At 43.7% G+C, this 20,034-nt stretch overlaps 1 protein-coding gene across 7 annotated transcripts in view; it reads left to right on the forward strand.

Moving 5' to 3' along the window:
* Nucleotides 1–2,563: 2,563 nt before the first annotated feature.
* Nucleotides 2,564–20,034, forward strand: part of SYNCRIP (synaptotagmin binding cytoplasmic RNA interacting protein) — a 40,271-nt gene continuing 22,800 nt past the window's right edge. For 2 of the 7 annotated variants that reach the window (XR_004267978.1, XM_032275338.1), the window contains exons 1-6: nt 3,439–3,609; nt 4,954–5,113; nt 5,829–5,947; nt 6,069–6,176; nt 9,593–9,706; nt 9,806–9,982. Coding sequence is in view for 6 of the 7 variants with exons in the window: in XM_032275338.1 (XP_032131229.1) it covers nt 4,966–5,113; nt 5,829–5,947; nt 6,069–6,176; nt 9,593–9,706; nt 9,806–9,982 (666 nt within the window). In the remaining variant the exon portion in view is untranslated. Of the gene's footprint in view, nt 2,675–3,104; nt 3,610–4,953; nt 5,114–5,828; nt 5,948–6,068; nt 6,177–9,592; nt 9,707–9,805; nt 9,983–20,034 lie in introns of those variants that run through there. The other 5 variants (XM_032275341.1, XM_032275339.1, XM_032275340.1 and 2 more) reach the window with 4 other exon arrangements.

Here is a 20,034-nt window from a genome sequence, read left to right on the forward strand (position 1 = left end):
CCAACATGTTGAAACCTCTTCTATACTAAAAATACAAAAAGCCTGGGCACGGTGACTTATGCCTGTAATCCCAGCACTTTGAGCGCCCGAGGCGGGCAGATCACAAGGTCAAGAAATCGAGACCAGCCTGGCCAACATGATGAAACCCTGTCTCTACTAAAAATACAAAAATTACCTAGGTGTGGTGGCGCGTGCCTGTAGTCCCAGTGACTCTGGAGGCCAAGGCAGAAGAATCGCTTGAGCCCAAGAGACAGAGGTTGCATTGAGCCCAGACTGCAACAATGCACTTCAGCCTGGGCAACAGAGCAAGACTTGGTCTTAAAAAAAAAAAAAAAATTAGCTGGGAATGGTGGCGTGCCTGTAATCACAGCTACTTGAGAGGCTGAGACAGAGTAATCGCTTCAACTCAGAAGAGGGAGGTTGCAGTGAGCCGAGATCACCTCACCGCACTCCAGCCTGAGCCAGAGTGAGAGACTCCGCCTCAAAAAAACCCCAACCCCCCCAAAACAAAACAAAACAACAACAACAACAACAAAAGGCCAGGCCGGGTGGCTCACACCTGTAATCCCAGCACTTTGGGAGGCTGAGGAGGGCAGAGCACCAGGTCAGGAGCTGGTGACCAGTCTGGCCAGCATAGTGAAACCCCGTCTCTACCAAAAAAAACAAAAAAAATTAGCTGGTTGTGGTGGTGGGTGCCTGTAATCCCAGCTACTTGGGAGGCTGAGACAAGAATTGCTTTAACCTGGGAGGTAGAGGTTGCAGTGAGTTGAGATAGTGCACTCCAGCCCGGACAGTGCAAGACTGTCACAGCACAAAAAAAAAAAAAAAAAAAAAAAAAAAAAAAAAAAAAAAAGCCAGACTCAAGGGAAGGCCAGGCTGAACAGGCTGAAGCCAGAAAGCGGCTGAGATGAGCTGGGGAGACAGGTGGGACAGCTCTGGGAGAGCTTGTTGATCTACTTAACGATTTTGGCTGCTGTTCTAAGTGTAATTGGAAGGTAATGAAGGGTTTTAAGCAGATGTGCCATAGGTCTTACTTGCAATGAAAAGAGAGGTGAAGGGAGGGAGAGAGCCTATACAGCAGACAGAGGGACATAGAGAAAGACAGACAGACTTGGGCTTTGAACAGATTAGGAGAGCTGTAAGAGTGGATGAATCAGGAGGGTATACCATTAGTACAGGTGGTAGATGATGGTGGCTTTGCTTGGGTGGTTGCAACAGAGAGAGAAATGGAGATATATTTGAAAGACAGAACTGACAGGACTTGATTAACTGATAAGTCAGTGTGGAGAAGGAAGTGTCTTGAATGATCCGCTTCAGCAATTCATGTAGGGGATATTCATTGAGACGTGAACTCTGGAGATGGAAGACTAGGGGAAGATCATGTGCTCAGTTTCTTCAAATGCCGATCCGGAGGGCCAGTAAGCCCACATAAATGTCTAGAGCGTGGCTAGAGAAAGAAATTAAGAGGTCAGAAAAGAGCTAGAGATTTTAATTTGGGAGTCTTTGCCCAGGTAGAGGCACTTTAAAACAAATTTTTGATACCCAGGAAGGTCTAAATAAAGTGTTACATGTTTCAGACCCATTATTTTTATTCTTGTTTAATTCATAGTATGACTTTATTATTAAACATTTTGTTTTTCATGTACATCATTAACCACGACTTCTGCATTGTGAGCAAAAATCCCTATAGTTGATGCAGCTGAATACCTCATATGTTTGATAGTAAGGAATCTGGGGTAGTGGAGATCTCAAATTCTTACTAAACAGGTTGGCTATGTACTGCTTTGGCTGAGACGTACTTCATATTTGATCCAGACACCTATGAAAATAATCTAGCATTTTATGTGCTCGTGCACTTTGAAGAGTGCTTATCTAACTTTTCCTCGAACCACTGTTATAGCACAGAGCTCATTTGGGTAACCAGTAAGCTCCTAAAAATAAGCTTTTTAATCAAATGGACATTGTTACTATTTTTCATTACAGCTGCCCTGGATAAAAATTAGTATCCATATCGCATCTGTAATTCAAATGCCTTTGTCTTTTCTTGTACCTAGTAAACGGTTACAAAGGAAATGTCACTTCACATAAGATTGCCAAGATTTTCTCAAAGTTGTTCTAACCACGCAGCTTCGGGCTGTTTCAAGTTGCTCAAACTATGCCAGGAGGAAGCCCTTAACTGCTTAAAAGGCCAGGGACTGAAACCGAGTATTGCACAACCCTTCACCACCGGGCGGTTTCGCTTCCAAATCTGGCCTTCGTGTCATCCCAAGGCGGGAGTCGCTCCTCGCTCCACTGGAGCCAGCCCCGTTCCCCCTTCAAAAGCAGCCGGGGTTTCCTCATCCAAGCCTGGGGCACCCCTCCCTTCGCCCAACGTTCCCTTGAAAGCGGAGCCGCGCGGCTGCGGGAAGGCCTCATTGTCCAACTAGGGAGATAGAGTCTCGAGGGGCGACTCCCGCACTCGGGTACCGCCGCCGCAGCTGACCATAGGTCCGCGGGTCTCCGCGCCTCTCCCCTCCCCCGCGGCCCCATTGTCTGCCTCGCCCCGCCCCGGGGGACACGTGCGCCTGCAGCTTCCCGAGAAGGAGAGCGCGGGGCGGCGGCAGCGGCGTGGACACCGCCTGGAACGGCTACGCTGCCGCGGAGCCGGGGGCGGGGGCCGGGCGCGTACAGACCGGTGGGTGCCCTCCGGGAAGCGGCGGTCGCACTCAGCGCCCACAGCACTCTGCCCCGCTAGCCCCGGACCGGGCAGAAATGGGGCGGGCGGGAGCTCGGTGGGGGTGGTGTGCGCGTGGTGTCGCGGTGGGGGTGGGGTGGGGCGGGGTGGGGAGATGCCAGTCTCCTGACAAAGGAGAACGAGTGGGACACGCTGAGCCGGCCCGCCCCGCCTGGAGGGTAGCGGGAGGGGTAGTGTCGGGAGGGGAAGGGGCGGGTCTTTCATTCACTCTCGGCCCCTCCGCCGCTGTCGGAGCGGAAGGGCGGGGTCTCGTGCCCCCCCCAACCCCGGGGCAGAGCAGCAGGGAAGGCGGTGCGGCGTGGGGGGCGGAGCCCGCGGGCGCGCGTCCCGAGGCGTAGGCTACGTCGTCACGTCAGCGCGGGAGAGAGAAAGAGAGGAGCCGACTCGGCAGGGACTGGGGGACTGGGCCGAGAGTGCGAGCAAGCGAGGGAGGGAGTGAGGGAGCGTGCGAGCCAGAAGGGGAAAGGCGGCCACTCGTGCCTGAGGGACCGCAGACGGGAGTGGGAGCGGTAGGGGAAAGGAGCAGAGGGCGGGAATAAAAAAGGCCAAGAGAAGGCGGACAGAGGCTAGTGGTGGTGGTGGTGGTGGTAGGGGGAGAAGGAGGAGCTGGAGGAGAACAGTGGCTGAGAGAGTGAGTGAAGCGGACGCGCGAGGGAGGGGAGGGAAGGGAAGGGGGGTCACGCGGGGGCGCGCGCGCGCAGCGGGAGCGCGCTCGGAGGCGAGTGGAACTGGATCGGGTTTGCTGCCAGCGGCGTGAGCTTCGGCCGCCATTTTACAACAGCTCCACTCGCGCCGGACATAGGGAGCAGCGAGCACGCGTTTTCCGCAAGCCGATACCATCGGACAGGATTCCTCCGCCTCAGCCCAACGGGGAGGTAACGACCGCCAGAACCTGGGTCTGGGAGGGGAGCTCCATGACATTGTGGAGTAAGCTGGGGGAGGGTGGCGCGGGGAGAAACCGGCTTTTCTGGAAAATGGATTCCTAGGGGGAGAGGAGCACGTTGACTGGGGCTGGTTGGGAGTAGGCCGCGGCCCGCGCGGCCACTTCCTCCTCTCCATGTGCTGCTGCTTTTCAGGCTTTGTCTGCGGCGCTCCGGGAGGAGGCGCCTCCACGGCCCCGTGGCCCGCACGGACCGCGAACGGCTTCAGAGTTGGTGCTGTCGTGGCGGTCGCCGCGGCGCGGGAGTGGGCGGAGAGGAGCGAGTCTCGTCCCGCTGCCGTGCGGCGAGCTTGGGCGGTGCTCATGGTCCCACGGGCGTTGGGCTGTTCGCGGAACGCCCTCACGCTGCTAGGTTGCGGGTCCGGCGCCGCAGTCACTGCACGGAGGGGTAAGGGGTGGAGACTTGCACCGCGCGCCACGGGTCACGTCTCGGCCGGGCTGGCGGCCGGGGGTCGCCGGTTCCCGGGGAGCGCCCGGGGCGGAGAGCCATGTGTCACGGCGGAGACGGCGGCGCTGGGGGGCGGGGAGAGCCTGTGGCCTGGCGCCGCCACTGCTTCGGTGTTCAGGGGCGAGATTGTGCTTCTGCAGCTTTCTGGGGGTTCCCACCGCGGCTTTGGGTTGATGTTGGGAGTTGGTGATGGTCGTCTTGGTTTGGGACTCGTTGGGTTTCCGTTGAAGGAAGTTGTAGGACATTGGAAGGCGCAGAGCACGTGTTTCTAATGGGCTCCTGGCGGCCGCAGTGGTGAGGCTGCCGCTCTGGGTGCGGAGTCGGGCGGGCTTTGGGGTGCGGGGTTGAAGGGTGGAGAAATTGGGTGGTGGGAAGGTGGCTTGTATGAGCGCTTTGTTCTTCGCTGGCTGTTGTTACCGATCTATAAGCGGCAGGCGGGAAAAGCGCGCACTTTGGGGGTTTATCTTTCAGAGAGACGAGCCCAGTTTTGCTTTCTCCACACACACCTCATTTTCCGAATGGGCACAGCTGCATGTGGCACCCTGGCTCGTACCCGTGCTGATAGGGCTGTATTTGTAATACGGTTTTTTCTAGGGAGTGTGAGCAGGTGAGTCAGGGGTGGTGCAAAGGAAGAATATAGTGAATAGGTCCTTCTGTGCCCTGTGCTCCAAATCTGGCTTGTCAGGCGATAGTGACTGTAAGGCTTTTTTAAAGGGAGACACAGGATAGCTGGTGTGTAGTAATGGTAGAGAAAGTAAAGATGGGGCTCTCATATTGTCTTCTATTCTTTTTGAAGATCCTAGTTTAATTTTGCTTATTGCGTTTGAACAGATCTCTGGAAACATGGCTACAGAACATGTTAATGGAAATGGTACTGAAGAGCCCATGGATACTACTTCTGCAGTTATCCATTCAGAAAATTTTCAGACATTGCTTGATGCTGGTTTACCACAGAAAGTTGCTGAAAAACTAGATGAAATTTACGTTGCAGGTAAGAACTAACACTTGCAAAATTACATTATGAAATTTTTCTATTGGATTTCTGGCTTTGAGCTAAAATAGCAACTTTTTGTGGTTTCCAATAAGTGTGGGAACTGGAGTTTTGCTTGTTGTGATAGTTGGTTAATTTAAGTTTGAAGTAGAGGTAAAGATGTATAGAGGGAGGGATGAAGAGACTGTTAGGAGCTATAGGCTGGCTTGCATGCTGGCTTGATGAATAAGTTTATGACAGTAGCAACAGCTGCTAGATGTTGAGAACAGGCCATGAGACTTTTTTGAGTATTCTTATAGTAGGATTCTTCTTAAATAACTTGGTAACCGTAGACTTGTTTTCTTGTCTTTTTGGTGTGGCTGTTACTTTTTCTGGTGGTATTTGAAATTGAGTAGAGATTCAGTTGTCATGCCTGGTACTTTGTCGGTTGATTTTAGGACTCGTAAGCCTATATGCTGTGGAAATAACTAGTGCTCAGAGCTATCAGACTTTGGAGATAAAAGCTGTAAAAGAAGTTGGCTCATTATTGTAAGTGTGGTTGGTAGGGCTTAGTTAGCTCAGGATGCAGTTCAGAGTGGCTCAAGTGTGTGTGTTTTTCAGATATAGATAAAGGGAATAGAAGAATTGTACAGACACATGTACTTGTATTGCCAACATGGTCTTTAGAAAATATTTTCCAAAAATATTAAAATCCGATAACTTTTATTTTTTCCAGGGCTAGTTGCACATAGTGATTTAGATGAAAGAGCTATTGAAGCTTTAAAAGAATTCAATGAAGACGGTGCATTGGCAGTTCTTCAACAGTTTAAAGACAGTGATCTCTCTCATGTTCAGGTAATGTTAATGTCAGTGTGAAAAGAATTAAAAAATTTGAATATTTTTGATACTGTCTGCTAAATTTTATTATACTCATATGTGACCATTGTTAAATATGAATGGAACATATCTTTTGCAGAACAAAAGTGCCTTTTTATGTGGAGTCATGAAGACTTACAGGCAGAGAGAAAAACAAGGGACCAAAGTAGCAGATTCTAGTAAAGGACCAGATGAGGCAAAAATTAAGGTATGTATTTCTAAACTCCTTTTAACTGTTTGCTGATTTTGATGAATATTCCTTGGTTGTGAAATGGATGTATGTTTTTTTAAGATATTGAGATAATTTATTTTTCCTAATTCCTGTTTTTTAAATAGTTTGTTGCCTTTGTTTCTAAAGCAATTTGTTGCGAAGTTTATCATGTTATCCAGCTTCTGATGTTTAAATCTGTTAAATTGATAGTCCAAATAAAAGATTTAAAGAAATAAACCTATCATAACTCTAAATTACTTTTTGAAAAGCTGCAAAGCCAGCTTACTGGTAGTTGAATACTAGTGGAGAATGCATGTTTAGTAACTGTCTGCTTTTCTTAGGGAGTCTCAAACCCCAATTAATTTAGAACGTTAGCCTAGCTGCCCTCCACTTCCATTAGTATGGGTTATTACATTATTTCTAAAAGTAGCTTTAACAATAAGATTGTTTAGTTATGGATATGTAAATGAGAAACAGGCAAGGAGAGGTAGGCTTTTTTTTTAAGATCATATGGAACAGTGAATGGATTTAAATTCAGCTTGGTTTTGATCTTTGTATTGGTGAGTTTTCTTATTTATAAACAATGTGGTGATCATATTAGCTTTTGACCTGGTGTGCTTTGTAGTGTGCCAGTGCTCTTGAGCCAAGTGTATGGTTTAAGAAAATCAGTTCAGGTTATAGGGCTTGAGCATTGTTATAATGGTGTGGAAACAGGGAAAACCTAGAATATGGAAAAGATTGGAATAAGGAGTTAGCTGTTTGAATTTGGGGCTTTCACAGTTCTAGCTGTGAGTGAATTGAGTTTGATCTATAAATCTAGTTTTTCTATAAAAATGGTATGTAGTTGTCTCTACTGTAATTCAGGTGTAGTTAAGTATACATTTGTGAGTTAGAACTTACTAAAATTTTTAAACTGTTCAATTTAGTCTGTGACTTTCAGTTTTGTTTTGTTTTTTTTGTGGAAGGGGTGGCTTCCATTTTCTTTTTTTTGAGATGAGTCTCTGTTGCCAGGCTGGACTGCAGTGGTGCGATCTTGGGTCACTGCAACCTCTGCCTCCCAGGTTCAAGCGATTCTCCTTGCCTCAGCCTCCTGAGTATCTGGGATTACAGCCTGTGCCACCACGCCCAGCTAATTTTTGTAGTTTTAATAGCGATGGGGTTTCACCATATTGGCCAGGATAGTCTTGATCTCTTGACCTTGTGATCCACCTGCCTTGGCCTCCCAAAGTGCTGGGGATTACAGGCGTGAGCCAGCCACCATGCCTTGCTGCTTAGATTTTTAATGAGACCTAAATTGTGGTGAGAAGGCATAGAGACATTTTTAGAGGAAATTTGGGGGGGAATCAGTTTTTTCTTTCCTTTTTTTTTTTTGAGATGGAGTTTCGCTCTTGTTGCCCAGGCTGGAGTGCAATGGTGCAATCTCAGCTTACTGCAACCTCCTAGGTTCAAGCAATTCTCCTGCCTCAGCCTCCTGAGTAGCTGGGATTACAGGCGTGCATCACCATACCTGGCTAATTGTGTATTTTTAATAGAGACGGGGTTTTTCCATGTTGATCAGGCTGGTCTCAAACTCCCGACATCAGGTCATCCACTTGCCTTGGCCTCCCAAATTGCTGGGATTACAGGCATGAACCACCATGCCAGCTGCCTCTTTGTTTTTTTGGATTGACAAAAAGTGTTAATTGGTTCATAACAAGGTTAAAAAAAAAAATTCCTTTATAGCACAGGGATTGCATGTGAGAAAATGGAAAGATGATATGTTATTCATTTAGTGTATCTGACCAAGTTAAGGCATAACTTTTTATGAAATACAGTATTTTTGATAAACATTGTGTCCTTTGAGTAGAAAATGTTAAAATCTGTCATTTTCAGAGATTGAAGTGATCCTAAATCTAATAGCATTTTGATAAATTTTGTCAGATGGGTAGTTTTAAGTCTCTCTTTATTTCAGAATGTACTAGCTAATAAAATTGGTTTTGTTTGGCCGGGCACGGTGGCTCAAGCCTGTAATCCCAGCACTTTGGGAGGCCGAGGCGGGTGGATCACGAGGTCAAGAGATCGAGACCATCCTGGTCAACATGGTGAAATCCCGTCTCTACTAAAAATACAAAACATTAGCTGGGCATGGTGGTGCATGCCTGTAATCCCAGCTACTCAGGAGGCTGAGGCAGGAGAATTGCCTGAACCCAGGAGGCGGAGGTTGCGGTGAGCCTAGATCACGCCATTGCACTCCAGCCTGGGTAACGAGCGAAACTCCGTCTCAAAAAAAAAAAAAAAAAAAAAAAATTGGTTTTGTTATTTAGAAAACCAATTTTGTGCTTCGTGGTGAAGGGGAATGATTCTTTACTTTTTCCCTCAGATAATGGAGAGGTACTTTATTCTATACTTTGCCTAAAATAAGGAATAAACTTTTAATGCTCCAAGTAAATATGAGTTCTGTAAATTTTAGTAGTTTACTTTTTGAGAGCTAAAATGTAGAGGTTATGTAACATTGTTACAATTTTATAAAGTTTTAAAAGTCATTTTGGCTGTTACTTTTTTTTTCCTGAATGACCCATGCTATCCTGTGAAGTAAGGCATGTAAATGCCAAATAATGGAGTTTTTTTTTCTGTAGCTCTCAAGTTTCTAGACTTCGTTTGGGAAGTGTAATTTCTTCTGAGACTGACACAATGCCCAGAGTGTTAGTATGCACCTAGGAGTGGGGTTATAGGGAATTTATTGGACAAGAGATCCAAACATGGAAGATACTCAACCAAATTGGTTATAATCATTTTTTTTAAGCTGGTAATAACAGAGTAGTACATCCAGTCTTGAAAGTTGCTGATGGATTGATCTTATTGTTGTCTATTAAGCACACTATTCAGTAATTAAGTGGAGACTAGAAAATAATTTGAAAAAGACCCTGGAATTTTTTTTTGTTTTTTTTTTTGAGATGGAGTTTCACTCTTGTTGCTCAGGCTGGAGTGCAATGGTGTGATCTCGGCTCGCTGTAACTTCCACCTCCTAGGTTTAAGTGATTCTTCTGCCCCAGCCTTCTGAGTAGCTGGGATTATAGGCATGCGCCACCATTCCTGGCTGATTTTGTATTTTTAATAGAGACAGGGTTTCACCATGTTGGTCAGGCCGGTCTCAAACTCCTGACCTCATGATCCACCCACCTCAGCCTCCCAAAGTGCTGGAATTGCAGGAGTGAACCACTCTGCGCCTGGCCATGACCCTGAAATTTTGATAATAATTTGGGAGTATAACAAGTACACATTAAAGGGAAATTTTAAAACAGACATCAGAAACCTGTTGATGAGGGAACATGCCAAGATAATTGGAAAGATTTGAGCAAGATTGATATTAACTGCTAACTGTATGGGTGTTGTTTTGTGAATTCTATGTATTAATGACATTTGAACTCTTCAAGGCACTCTTGGAAAGAACAGGCTACACACTTGATGTGACCACTGGACAGAGGAAGTATGGGGGACCACCTCCAGATTCCGTTTATTCAGGTCAGCAGCCTTCTGTTGGCACTGAGGTAAAGCAACTAAAAACTTGTACCTTTTATAGTAAAATCACAGGTATCTGGTTTCCTAAAGCAATTCTCCATGGTTTTTACTTAATATTTAATTTACAGATATTTGTGGGAAAGATCCCAAGAGATCTATTTGAGGATGAACTTGTTCCATTATTTGAGAAAGCTGGACCTATATGGGATCTTCGTCTAATGATGGATCCACTCACTGGTCTCAATAGAGGTTATGCGTTTGTCACTTTTTGTACAAAAGAAGCAGCTCAGGAGGCTGTTAAACTGGTAAGTTGTCCTTTTTTTCCCTTCAGTTTTCACATTCACTGTCTTTAATATCAACTTTTTTTCTTAGTTTGCCTAAGAATTTACCAAACATTTTTTGAAGTACTAATTAGGCAGGTTTTTTTTTTTTTTTTCCTCCCACATTGACTGTGCAAGCATTGTAGTGATATTCTTTGCATGTATAGTTGTTAGGATTCAGCATCTGAAAGGTAGCATGGTAGAATTCCTGGCTTAGTGATGTTTTTTGTCTGTTTAAATTTATAGGAATGTGAAAAGATTTAAGAAAAGTAATTGTGATAAGGGCTATTATACTTCCTTGCCATACCTGGGCCATCCTTTTCTCTAAAATAATTCACAAAAGACACTGATGCATTTCTAGTTGATGAAACAAAGATTTTATGTTGAGTGGCAATATTTGATTTAAAAATACCAGATGTTAGGTAAGGACCTAGTAATTTTTCCAACTTTTTTTATTTTTTATGAGACAAGAGTCTCACTCTCACCCAGGCTGGAGTGCAGTGGTGTGGTCTTGGATCACTGCATCCTCCGCCTCCCAGGTTCAATAAACCATGTGTATATAGTAGAGACTAAATTTCACCATGTTGGTCAGGCTGGTCATGAACTAACTCTTGACCTCAGATGATCTGCCTGCCTCAGCCTCTCAGAGTGCTGGGATTACAGGCATGTGGCACTGCACTCGGCCAAGTCTTCCTTTTCTATATTGCTTGAATACTTCCCAATGGTATGCATGATTGAATATGATAGTAGTTTAACAGTAAAACAGTATGCTACCTGAAAGAATATTAAGTGTCTTTACAAAGAGAATTTGGGAATTTAGATATTTCTTTTTAAATCATGACCCTTCTTAAGAGAGTACTTCCTATTTTAGAGGGAATTCAGATTTACTGGTGATTCAGCAGCTCAATTTGAGGGGCTCTTTAGAGCTCTAGAAAGAGGTACCTTAGGAATCATTTAGTTTGTTTTTATGGTTTGTTTAGGTTTTATAGAGGTGGGGGGTCTCACTATCTTGGTTCCATTCGTCTTTTTTTTTTTTTTTTTTGAGACAGAGTCTCTGTCACCCAGGCTGGAGTGTGGTGGCACAATCTTGGCTCACTGCAACCTCTGACTCCTGGGCTCAAGTAATTTTCCTGCCGTAGCCACCAGAGTAGAGTAGCTGGGATCACAAGTGGTGTACCACCATGCCCAGTTAGTTTTTATATTTTTAGTAGAGATATTTATGTTGGCCAGGGCAATCTTCAACTCCTGATCTCAAGTGATGTGCACGCCTCAGCCTTCCAAAGTGCTGGGATGTTAGGCATGAGCAACTGTGCCTGGCAGGTTGGTTGTGAACTCATGGCCTCAGGCAGTCCTCCTGCCTCGGCTTCCTAAAGTTCAAGGATTACTGGCATGAACCAACTCTCCTGGCCCAGAATCCTTTAGTTTAATCTCCTATAAAATAATATAATATTTTTGCCAAGTAGCAATAAAGAAGCAGTAAGTGAAAATGCAGAATGATTGAGCAATGAGGTATCTTTCTACAGAAAGCTAATATAGTGGGCTCTCTGGACTTCTGCATTCACAGTTCTAGCTAGCTGAGGATTGAAGTTTTTCCCAGAAACCCCAATAAAAAAATAACAATACACCCCATGTATGAGATAATGTTTGTAGGTTATGCACAGACACTACCGTGTTTTATTTAAGGAACTTGAGCATTCATTGTTTTTGGTATGGGTTCCTGGAACCAGTCTTACATATGTATTGAGGGACCACTGCAGAATTTAGCTAGTGGAGTCAGATCCTTTTTTTTTTTTTTTTTTTTTTTTTTAAACATTTTGAAAAAGAATCGTTGAACTGACACTGTAGGTTAATTCTTAATTCTTGCTATGGAAATATGCTAATTATGGTAGGTGATCACTATAATTTATGATTTCCAGAAACCTTAAAGATACATCATTAGAGGAAGATGGTTTATAATCCAGTAGTAACAATGATTTTTAGTGCCATTAGACACTATGAAATGTTTCTGTTTATGTAATTGCCTTGTTTAATAAATATTTTATGATCCAAAATCGCATTGCTGTAGGCTGTTTAGAATATAGTCTTATTAATGTAGTTTTAAAATGTAATGGAGAAAGTTCTATGGATAACCAAGCATCCCTTTTCATTGGCCTAGGAATTAACTCTTGTAAAACGTTTTATATTTCTTTCTGGGTTTCTCTGTTGTGATTTGAGTCTTTTTTTCTGGGGGCGTAAGTATTTTGTACTACGTAATTAATAGGAGGCTGTGCATTTTGTTGCCATTTATTTATTTTTGAGATGGAGTCTCACTCTTGTTGTCCAGGCGGCAGTGCAATGGCATGATCTTGGCTTACCGCAACCTCTGTGTCCCAGGTTCAAGCAATTCTCCTAATTCAGCCTCCCGAGTAGCTGGGATTACAGGTGCCTGCCACTACTCCCAACTAATTTTGTATTTTTAGTAGAGGTGAGGTTTCTCCATGTTGGTCAGACTGGTCTCGAACTCCTGACCTCAGGAGATCCACCCACCTTGGCCTCTCAGAGTGCTGGGATTACAGGCATGAGCCACTGAACCTGGCTTTTGTTGCCTTTTAAAAGATACTTCCAGCAGGGCGTGGTTTGTAATCCTAGCACTTTGGGAGGCTGAGGTGGAAGGATGGAATGAGATCGTAGTGATGTGATCTTGGCTCACTGCAACCTCTGCCTCCAGTTTGCTGAGTAGCTGGGATTACAGGTGTGTGCCACCATGCCCAGCTAATTTTTGTATTTTTAGTAGAGACGGAGTTTCACCGTGTTGCCCAGGCTGGTCTCAAACTCCTGACTTCAGATGATCCATCTGCCTCGGTCTCCCAAAGTGCTGGGAGTACAGGTATGAGTCACTGCACCCAGCCTACTTTTTAGTGAATTGTTTTAAATTTTTTTTTGATACAGGGTCTTTGTTGCCTTGGCTGGAGTGCAATGTCATGTCAAAGCTCACTATCACTCCTAGGCCTACGTGATCCTCCTGCCTCAGCTTCCTAAGCAGCTAGGACCATGGGGATGCCACCATGCTAGGCTAATTTTTAAACTTTTATAGAGGTGTTGTCTCAATATGTTGTCCAGGCGGGTCTTGAACTCTGCCTCAAGCGGTCTTCCTGCCTTGGCTTCCCAAATTGCTGGAATTACAGGCGTGAGCCACTGTGCCTGGCCATTTTTTTTTTTTTTTTTTTTTTTTTTTTTTAAAGGATGTTTTACTCTGGGTAGGATTTGGTGGATTTGTATTTAGCACAACAAAGGACTAGATTTTAGAAAAAGAAGTAATTGAAACATTCTAGAGAAAATACAAATTTCAAGTTGATTTGGATTTTTTTTTTTTGTTACTTTGTATTCGTTTGTGGAAATGAATACCCTTTTTTTCTAAGTATATTCCTCAAGGGAACATACTTTGGAAACTGTCTCTCCTGTGTTACATTTTGAGATTCTACTTGTTACAGTTCTACCCAAAGTGAATTTTTAATTGAAGTGTCATTCTAGTTATATATAACTAAATGTTGGGCAAATAGCTCATGCCTCCTTTGCGTTGTTTATATATAGATTAGACGAGATTGAAGCACCTCTGTTTCTCTTCTGAGTGGAGAAATACCTTAGGTTGAGATAGTTTTAGGTATTTGGCATTGTTTTTGATACTGATCCAGCAATGATTAGTTCTTCTAGGTTAGAAAGTATTGTAGACTTTATGTTTCTATGTGGACTTATAAAAATGGGTTAATTGATGTTAACGGTTGAAGAGTCATGAAGTTAGAAACAACCGCAAGTTTTTTTGAGATGGAGTCTTGCACTGCCACCAGGCTGGGGTGCAGTGGCTCCATCTTGGCTCACTGCAATCTCTGCCTCCCAGGTTCAAGCAATTCTACTGCCTCAGCCTTGTGAGTAGCTGGGACTATAAGGCGTGTACCACCACACCTAGCTGACTTTTATATTTTTAGTAGAGATGGGGTTTTACCTTGTTGGCTAGGCTGGTCTCAGTCTGTTGACCTTGTGATCTGCTCGCCTCGGCCTCCCAAAGTGCTGGGATTGCAGGTGTAAGCCACTGTGCCTGGCCGCAACTGCAAGTTTCTTACATGATCCTGATTCTAGCCAATATCTACCTTTATTTTGGGGAATGAAAAAAATCTTATTAGTAAATGATGATAATTAACTAGGGAAGCAAGAACTAAACTTGTGAAAAGGTTATTAATAGGTACTGCTTGAGTGCTTGTTAAAGGACAGGAACTTTGCTAGATGCTACATTATTACTTTAAATTCTGCCTCAACAACCCTTTCTGCCAGGTAAGTGGAATTATCTTCCTTCTTAAACATACCAGCCCTAGTTTGGCTCCGAGTTTCTTTAGCTGGGGTCCCTAGTGTTAATTAGACATAACGATTTAAGCTAACTGTAAAAGTTACATGTCACCAGGTAGCCTGATACTTTAAATTATGTAGTGGTTTAGGTAGTGTAAAGAGTTAAGGAAGTCATATCTGTTGCCAAAATATTTTATCGTCTAACAATTTTTATCATCTTTGCTGCTACTACTGTAGTCTAAGGTACCATTTGTACCATTCAGTCTACTGAAGAAACCTAACCAGTCTCACTGCCTTCTGTTGCCCCTTTTATATCTGGAAGCATTGATTAGATCACAACATTTCTATGTTGAAAAATTGCTTACAAATAAGGCCCTATCCAGTCAAGTTCCTTCTTACCTCTCTTTCCCCACTCTTCCTCTTAATTACCCTTTCAGCCAAGTCACACTTTGTCACCCAGGCTGGAGGGCAGTGGTGTGATCACAGCTCACTGCAACTTCTGCCTCCCGGGTTCAAGCAATTCTCCTGCCTCAGCCACAGAGTAGCTGGGATTACAGGTGTGTACCACCACACCTGGCTACTTTTTGTATTTTTATTAGAGATGTGTTTTTGCTATGTTGGCCAGGCTGATCTCAAACTCCTGGCCTCAAGTGATCCGCCCGCCGCCGCCTCCCAAAGTGCTGGGATTACAGGCATGAGCCATTGTGCCCAGCCAAGCCCATGGCCATTTTCATTTTAAGGCTGCCTTCTGTCATAGGAGTTGAAAGCAGCCCATTTATGGCTGATGCTTTCTTTTCAGTCAGGTAGAAGACTTTTTGTGACATTGAGCACCCTACCACCCAGTTGCCCCATGACAATATCCTAAGAATGGTAAAATAGATACTACGTGGTGGCTCATGCCTGTAATCCCAGCACTTTGGGAGGCTGAGGTGGACAGATCACCTGAGGTTGAGAGTTTGAGACCAGCCTGACCAACATGGAGAAACCCGTCTCTACTAAAAATACAAAAATTAGCCAGGTGTGGTGGCTCATGCCTGTAGTCCCAGCATTTTGGGAAGCCGAGGTGGACGGATCACCTGAGGTCAGGAGTTCAAGATTAGCTCGGGCAACATGGTGAAACCCCGTCTCTAATACTACAAAAATAAGCCAAGTGTGATGGCGTGCACCTGTAATTCCCGCTACTTGGGAGGCTGAGGTAGGAGCATTGCTTAAACCCGTGAGGCGGAGGTTGTAGTGAGCTGAGATCGCCCCATTGCTCTTCAGCCTGGGCAACAGGAGTGAAACTCCGTCTCAGAAAGATTTTGCTTGGGTGATTTTTTTACTTGTAATTTTTTTTTTTGAGTTTGTAGATTATTTACATGTCTTTCCCCATTAGAATCTATATATATATTTTCTCTCTCTAATATTTAGAACTGTGACCCGTTATGTAGTAGGTGCTGGATAAATAATCTGACTAGCTGACTGGTGCTATCTCATATTCCTATGTAGCTCATGGACCATTTTGCTGTTTTAATTGCCTCAATTTGCATTTCTGTGCTACTTTCTGCTCTAGTGATTAGGGTAAATAATAGGTGATGATGTTTTCTTCCCTCACCACACATGTTGATTTAAAGACCATGAAGGAGGGCAGGCAGGTGTGTTTATGTATATATGTGGTGTGTTGCTGGAATTGGAGCCCAAGACCAGTGATGCTGCAATTCCATGACAGTCGTATTTAATGGAACTATCCTGATGAAATGCTAATAGCGTCCATGTTACAAACATTGGAATAGATGAAATCTATTTGCACATTACAGATAAACAATTTTAATAGCTCTGATGGTTTTATTCACCAAATTGGCTGTGTATACCATCATAATGTGTGTATAGCCTTTTTTTTTTTTTTTTTTTTTTTTTTGGGAGACAGTTTCACTGTCACCCAGGCTGGAATGTAGTGGTACTACCTCTGCCTCCTGGGTTCAAGTGTTTCTCCTGTCTCAGCCTTCCAGGTAGCTTGGGACTGTAGGAGTCCACCACCATGCCTGGCTAAATTTTTTTTTTTGCATTTTTAGCATGTTGACCATGTTGGCCAGGCTGGTCTCGAACTTCCAACCTCCAGTGATCCACCTGCTTTTGCCTCTTGTAGAGCCATTTTGATGAATGCAGTTGACAAGATGGGTTCAGAAATATTTTAGTAATAGTTTAGCAGAAATAATTGTGTTTAGCGTGAAAACTTTTACTGCAGATACACAGTTTCATAGGAGCACTTACAGAACATGAGAGTCTAGTGTTAAAATGGGAGCAAATGGTGCAAAGGGTAAAGGAAGGTGAAGGGAGACTGCGTTAATGGCTTTGCAGTAAAGAGGTTTGAGCGACACAATGAAGAAAAAAAGTGCATCTAGTTGAAGCAGTGTTTTGTGGAAATAAAACTTGTAATAAAATCAGTTCCAGGAGTTCATATGGGGCTAAGCTGCATAGGGTGCTTCCCCACCTAGTGGCATGATGTAAGTGGCTGAATAATGATGGTTATTTGAATAAAGAGAACAAAGGCCAGGAAGGAGGGTGGCAGCAATGGAAAGGAGAGAGGTCAAAGATTTTGAAAGAGAAATGAAAGGCTATATAGTGTTATGCTCCAGATTGTATTCCAGTTTTTATCAGTGATTGAAATGGAGGTGTAGTTGGACTGCTCATGACATGTTTGGTAACTTGAATCTGCATCCAGTATTAATGCCTTGGATGACAATCAGAATCTGAAAAATTTTTGATCACCTGGGAAAGAAAGTTTGTATCTATCAAGATGGAATTGACAAAAGTTAAGTATTTACACAACTAGTTTAACAAGTAAGCTGTGGTGTCAGTCAGTAATGTGGTGTGGTTGCCAAATAAGCTAGGGTAACATGGACATGTAAGAGTGGTATGGTGTCTAGAAGTGGAATATTAGTAATAAGCTCCAGTTTATTCTAGACTTCTCAGTTTCAGTCTGCATTTACAATATCGTGTTAGAATGTCACTCTTTAGTGACACTTGAGTGTCAGTATTTCTTGGGGGTACTTGAGTTTGCCACTGTCAAGGAAGAAATGATCAAGCATAAAGAACAACTGAGTCGTGTGCATGTGTGCCAGGTGTATGAAATGCTGTCATTTGGGGGAAACACATAGGTTTATTTAAGGAAGTAGATTTTGGCTCAGTGTAAAGAAGACTTTATAATTAAGAAATCTTGACTCTGAGTGCCATGGCTCGTGCCTATAATCCCAGCACTTTGGGAGGCCGAGGAGGGCAGGATCACCCAAGGCCAGGAGTTCGAGACCAGCCTGGCCAACATGGTGAAACTCCATGTCTACTCAAAATATAAAAATTAGCCCAGCATAGTGGTGGGCGCCTGTAAACCCAGCTGCTCCAGAGACTTGAGGTGAGGGAATGGCTTGAACCCGGGAGGCGGAGGTTGCAGTGAGCCAAGATCATGCCACTGCACTATAGCCTTGGTAACAATGAACAAAAAACACACACAAAAAAACTTGAAACAATTATGGGTAACAGAGTAAACTAGCTCTCCAATGAAAATAAATCATTAAAGGAGCAAAGTAAGGAGGCTCTATGGTTATGTTGTCCAACTATAACAAAAGCAGTATCTAGACATTAATGTTTCCTGAAGCAACACTCCATCTATGGATTATGCGTGCTTTTTTGTATGTATATTTGAATTGCTTAAGCTTTCTTTAATGCCGCTCTATCACCTTAAAAAAAAGTATCCCAGCAGATGGATTACATTGAGTTAGATGGAGAATGGGGCAATACAAAAAACAAATGTGAATGGAGATTCTAATTTAATACTAGTAAACCCTAACTCAAGAGGTAAGTGTATTAGGACACTACAGTAGTATCAAAAATAAGCAAAAAAAAGTCTCATCTTGCCTACTGTAGAAAGGTTGGCCTTAAGTTAGTTCAAAAAAATCTAGCTTTCAAGCTTAGTACTATAGTGAGATGGACCAAATAGGAAATGAACATTAATTATCATTAATGTGAGGTTTCAGGTTTTTTTTTTTTTTTTTTTTTTTTTTGGAGACGGAGTGTCTGTTGCCAGGCTGGGGTGCAGTGGCGTGATCTTGGCTCACTTCAATGTCTGCCTCCCAGGTTCAAGCAATTCTGCCTCAGCCTCCCCAGTAGCTCGGACTACAGGCACGTGCCACCACACCTGGCTACTTTTTCTATTTTAATAGAGATGGGGTTTCACCATGTTGGTCAGAATGGTCTTGATGATCCACCCACTTCGGCCTCCCAAAGTGTTGAGCGCACCTGGCGAGGTTTCAGTTTTTAAAAACATGGTAGTATAGTCTGGAGCATTGCTGTCATTGAAGCTCAGAATTTTAAGTCACGTTTTTTCCTTCGTAGTCACCAAATTCCCAGAAATTTAGCAATTCAAAATTGGAGTCTGATACAGAAGAAGTTGCTCAGTCCTAACTTCTCAGCAAAGCCACTACCTCCAAAGCCATCCACATTAAAGATTTCTTTTTTTTGTTCTGAGACCAAGTCTTGTTCTGTCATCCAGGCTGGAGTGCAGTGGCACAATCTCATCTCACTGCAACTTCCCCCTCCTGGGTTCACGCGATTCTCCTGCCTCAGCCTCCCTAGTAGCTGGGACCACAGGTGTGTACCGCACCACTGCACTTCGCTAATTTTCTATTTTTAGGCCAGGCTAGTCTTGAAGTCCTCAGGAGATCTGCCCACCTAGACCTCTGAAAGTGCTGGGGTTACGGGTGGGAGCCACCACCACACCCGGCCGTCTTCGGTTTTTTTAATTGAAAAAATGTGGATAGAGAGGAATCAGCAGTTTAATTTATAAGTCCTGCTAAATCTTTGTGTTACCTATGTTATTCGGAGACCACAGCTCTCCTTTGTACTTTATACCTACTTTGCCTTGGCTAAATTGATTAGCATCAGGGCTAGTGATGATTGATAGGAAGGAAGAAAGTGGTCTTTCTGTAGGTAATAATGGAAAGTCATTAATAATTTGAAGTAGCATTGTTAATGTTGATGGTTAATGAAAGTGTTGCCTATGTTACAGATTTGCTGTCTTCCCTGTATTTTTTTGATTATTGTTACCTTCACGGAATTTTTCCATTCTCTGTTGTCTTGTCCTTCCCTCATAGATTTCTTACAAGGATTTTGGTTCCTCTCAATGGTGTCTTTTCTTGGTAAAACTAAGAATTCAAGGTTTTGTTACAAGTTTTTGAGAGTTAGGTATTTTCTTGTAGTTAATAGCTCCTGCTCTTAGAACATTTAGAAAACACCAGTTTCCCCCATTATACCAAAATTGGTCACCCCAAAAATAACTGTTTTTGCCTAACTTGGTATTTTTTTCCACCTTTTTCTGAGATTTTAATTGTTTGTTTGTTTGTTTGTTTGTTTTTTTGAGACGGAGTTTCACTCATGTTACCCAGGCTGGAGTGCAATGGCGCGATCTCGGCTCACCGCAACCTCCGCCTCCTGGGTTCAGGCAATTCTCCTGCCTCAGCCTCCTGAGTAGCTGGGATTACAGGCATGCACCACCATGCCCAGCTAATTTTTTGTATTTTTAGTAGAGACGGGGTTTCACCATGTTGACCAGGATGGTCTCGATCTCTTGACCTCGTGATCCACCCGCCTCGGCCTCCCAAAGTGATTACAGGCTTGAGCCACTGTGCCCGGCTTTGATTGTTTTTATTAACTGCTAGAATTACTGACTGCATGACCAAATTGAAAAC

Source organism: Sapajus apella, unplaced genomic scaffold (genome assembly GCF_009761245.1).
Source record: "Sapajus apella isolate SASKATOON/1434 unplaced genomic scaffold, GSC_monkey_1.0 scaffold6, whole genome shotgun sequence".
Lineage (NCBI taxonomy): Eukaryota > Metazoa > Chordata > Mammalia > Primates > Cebidae > Sapajus > Sapajus apella.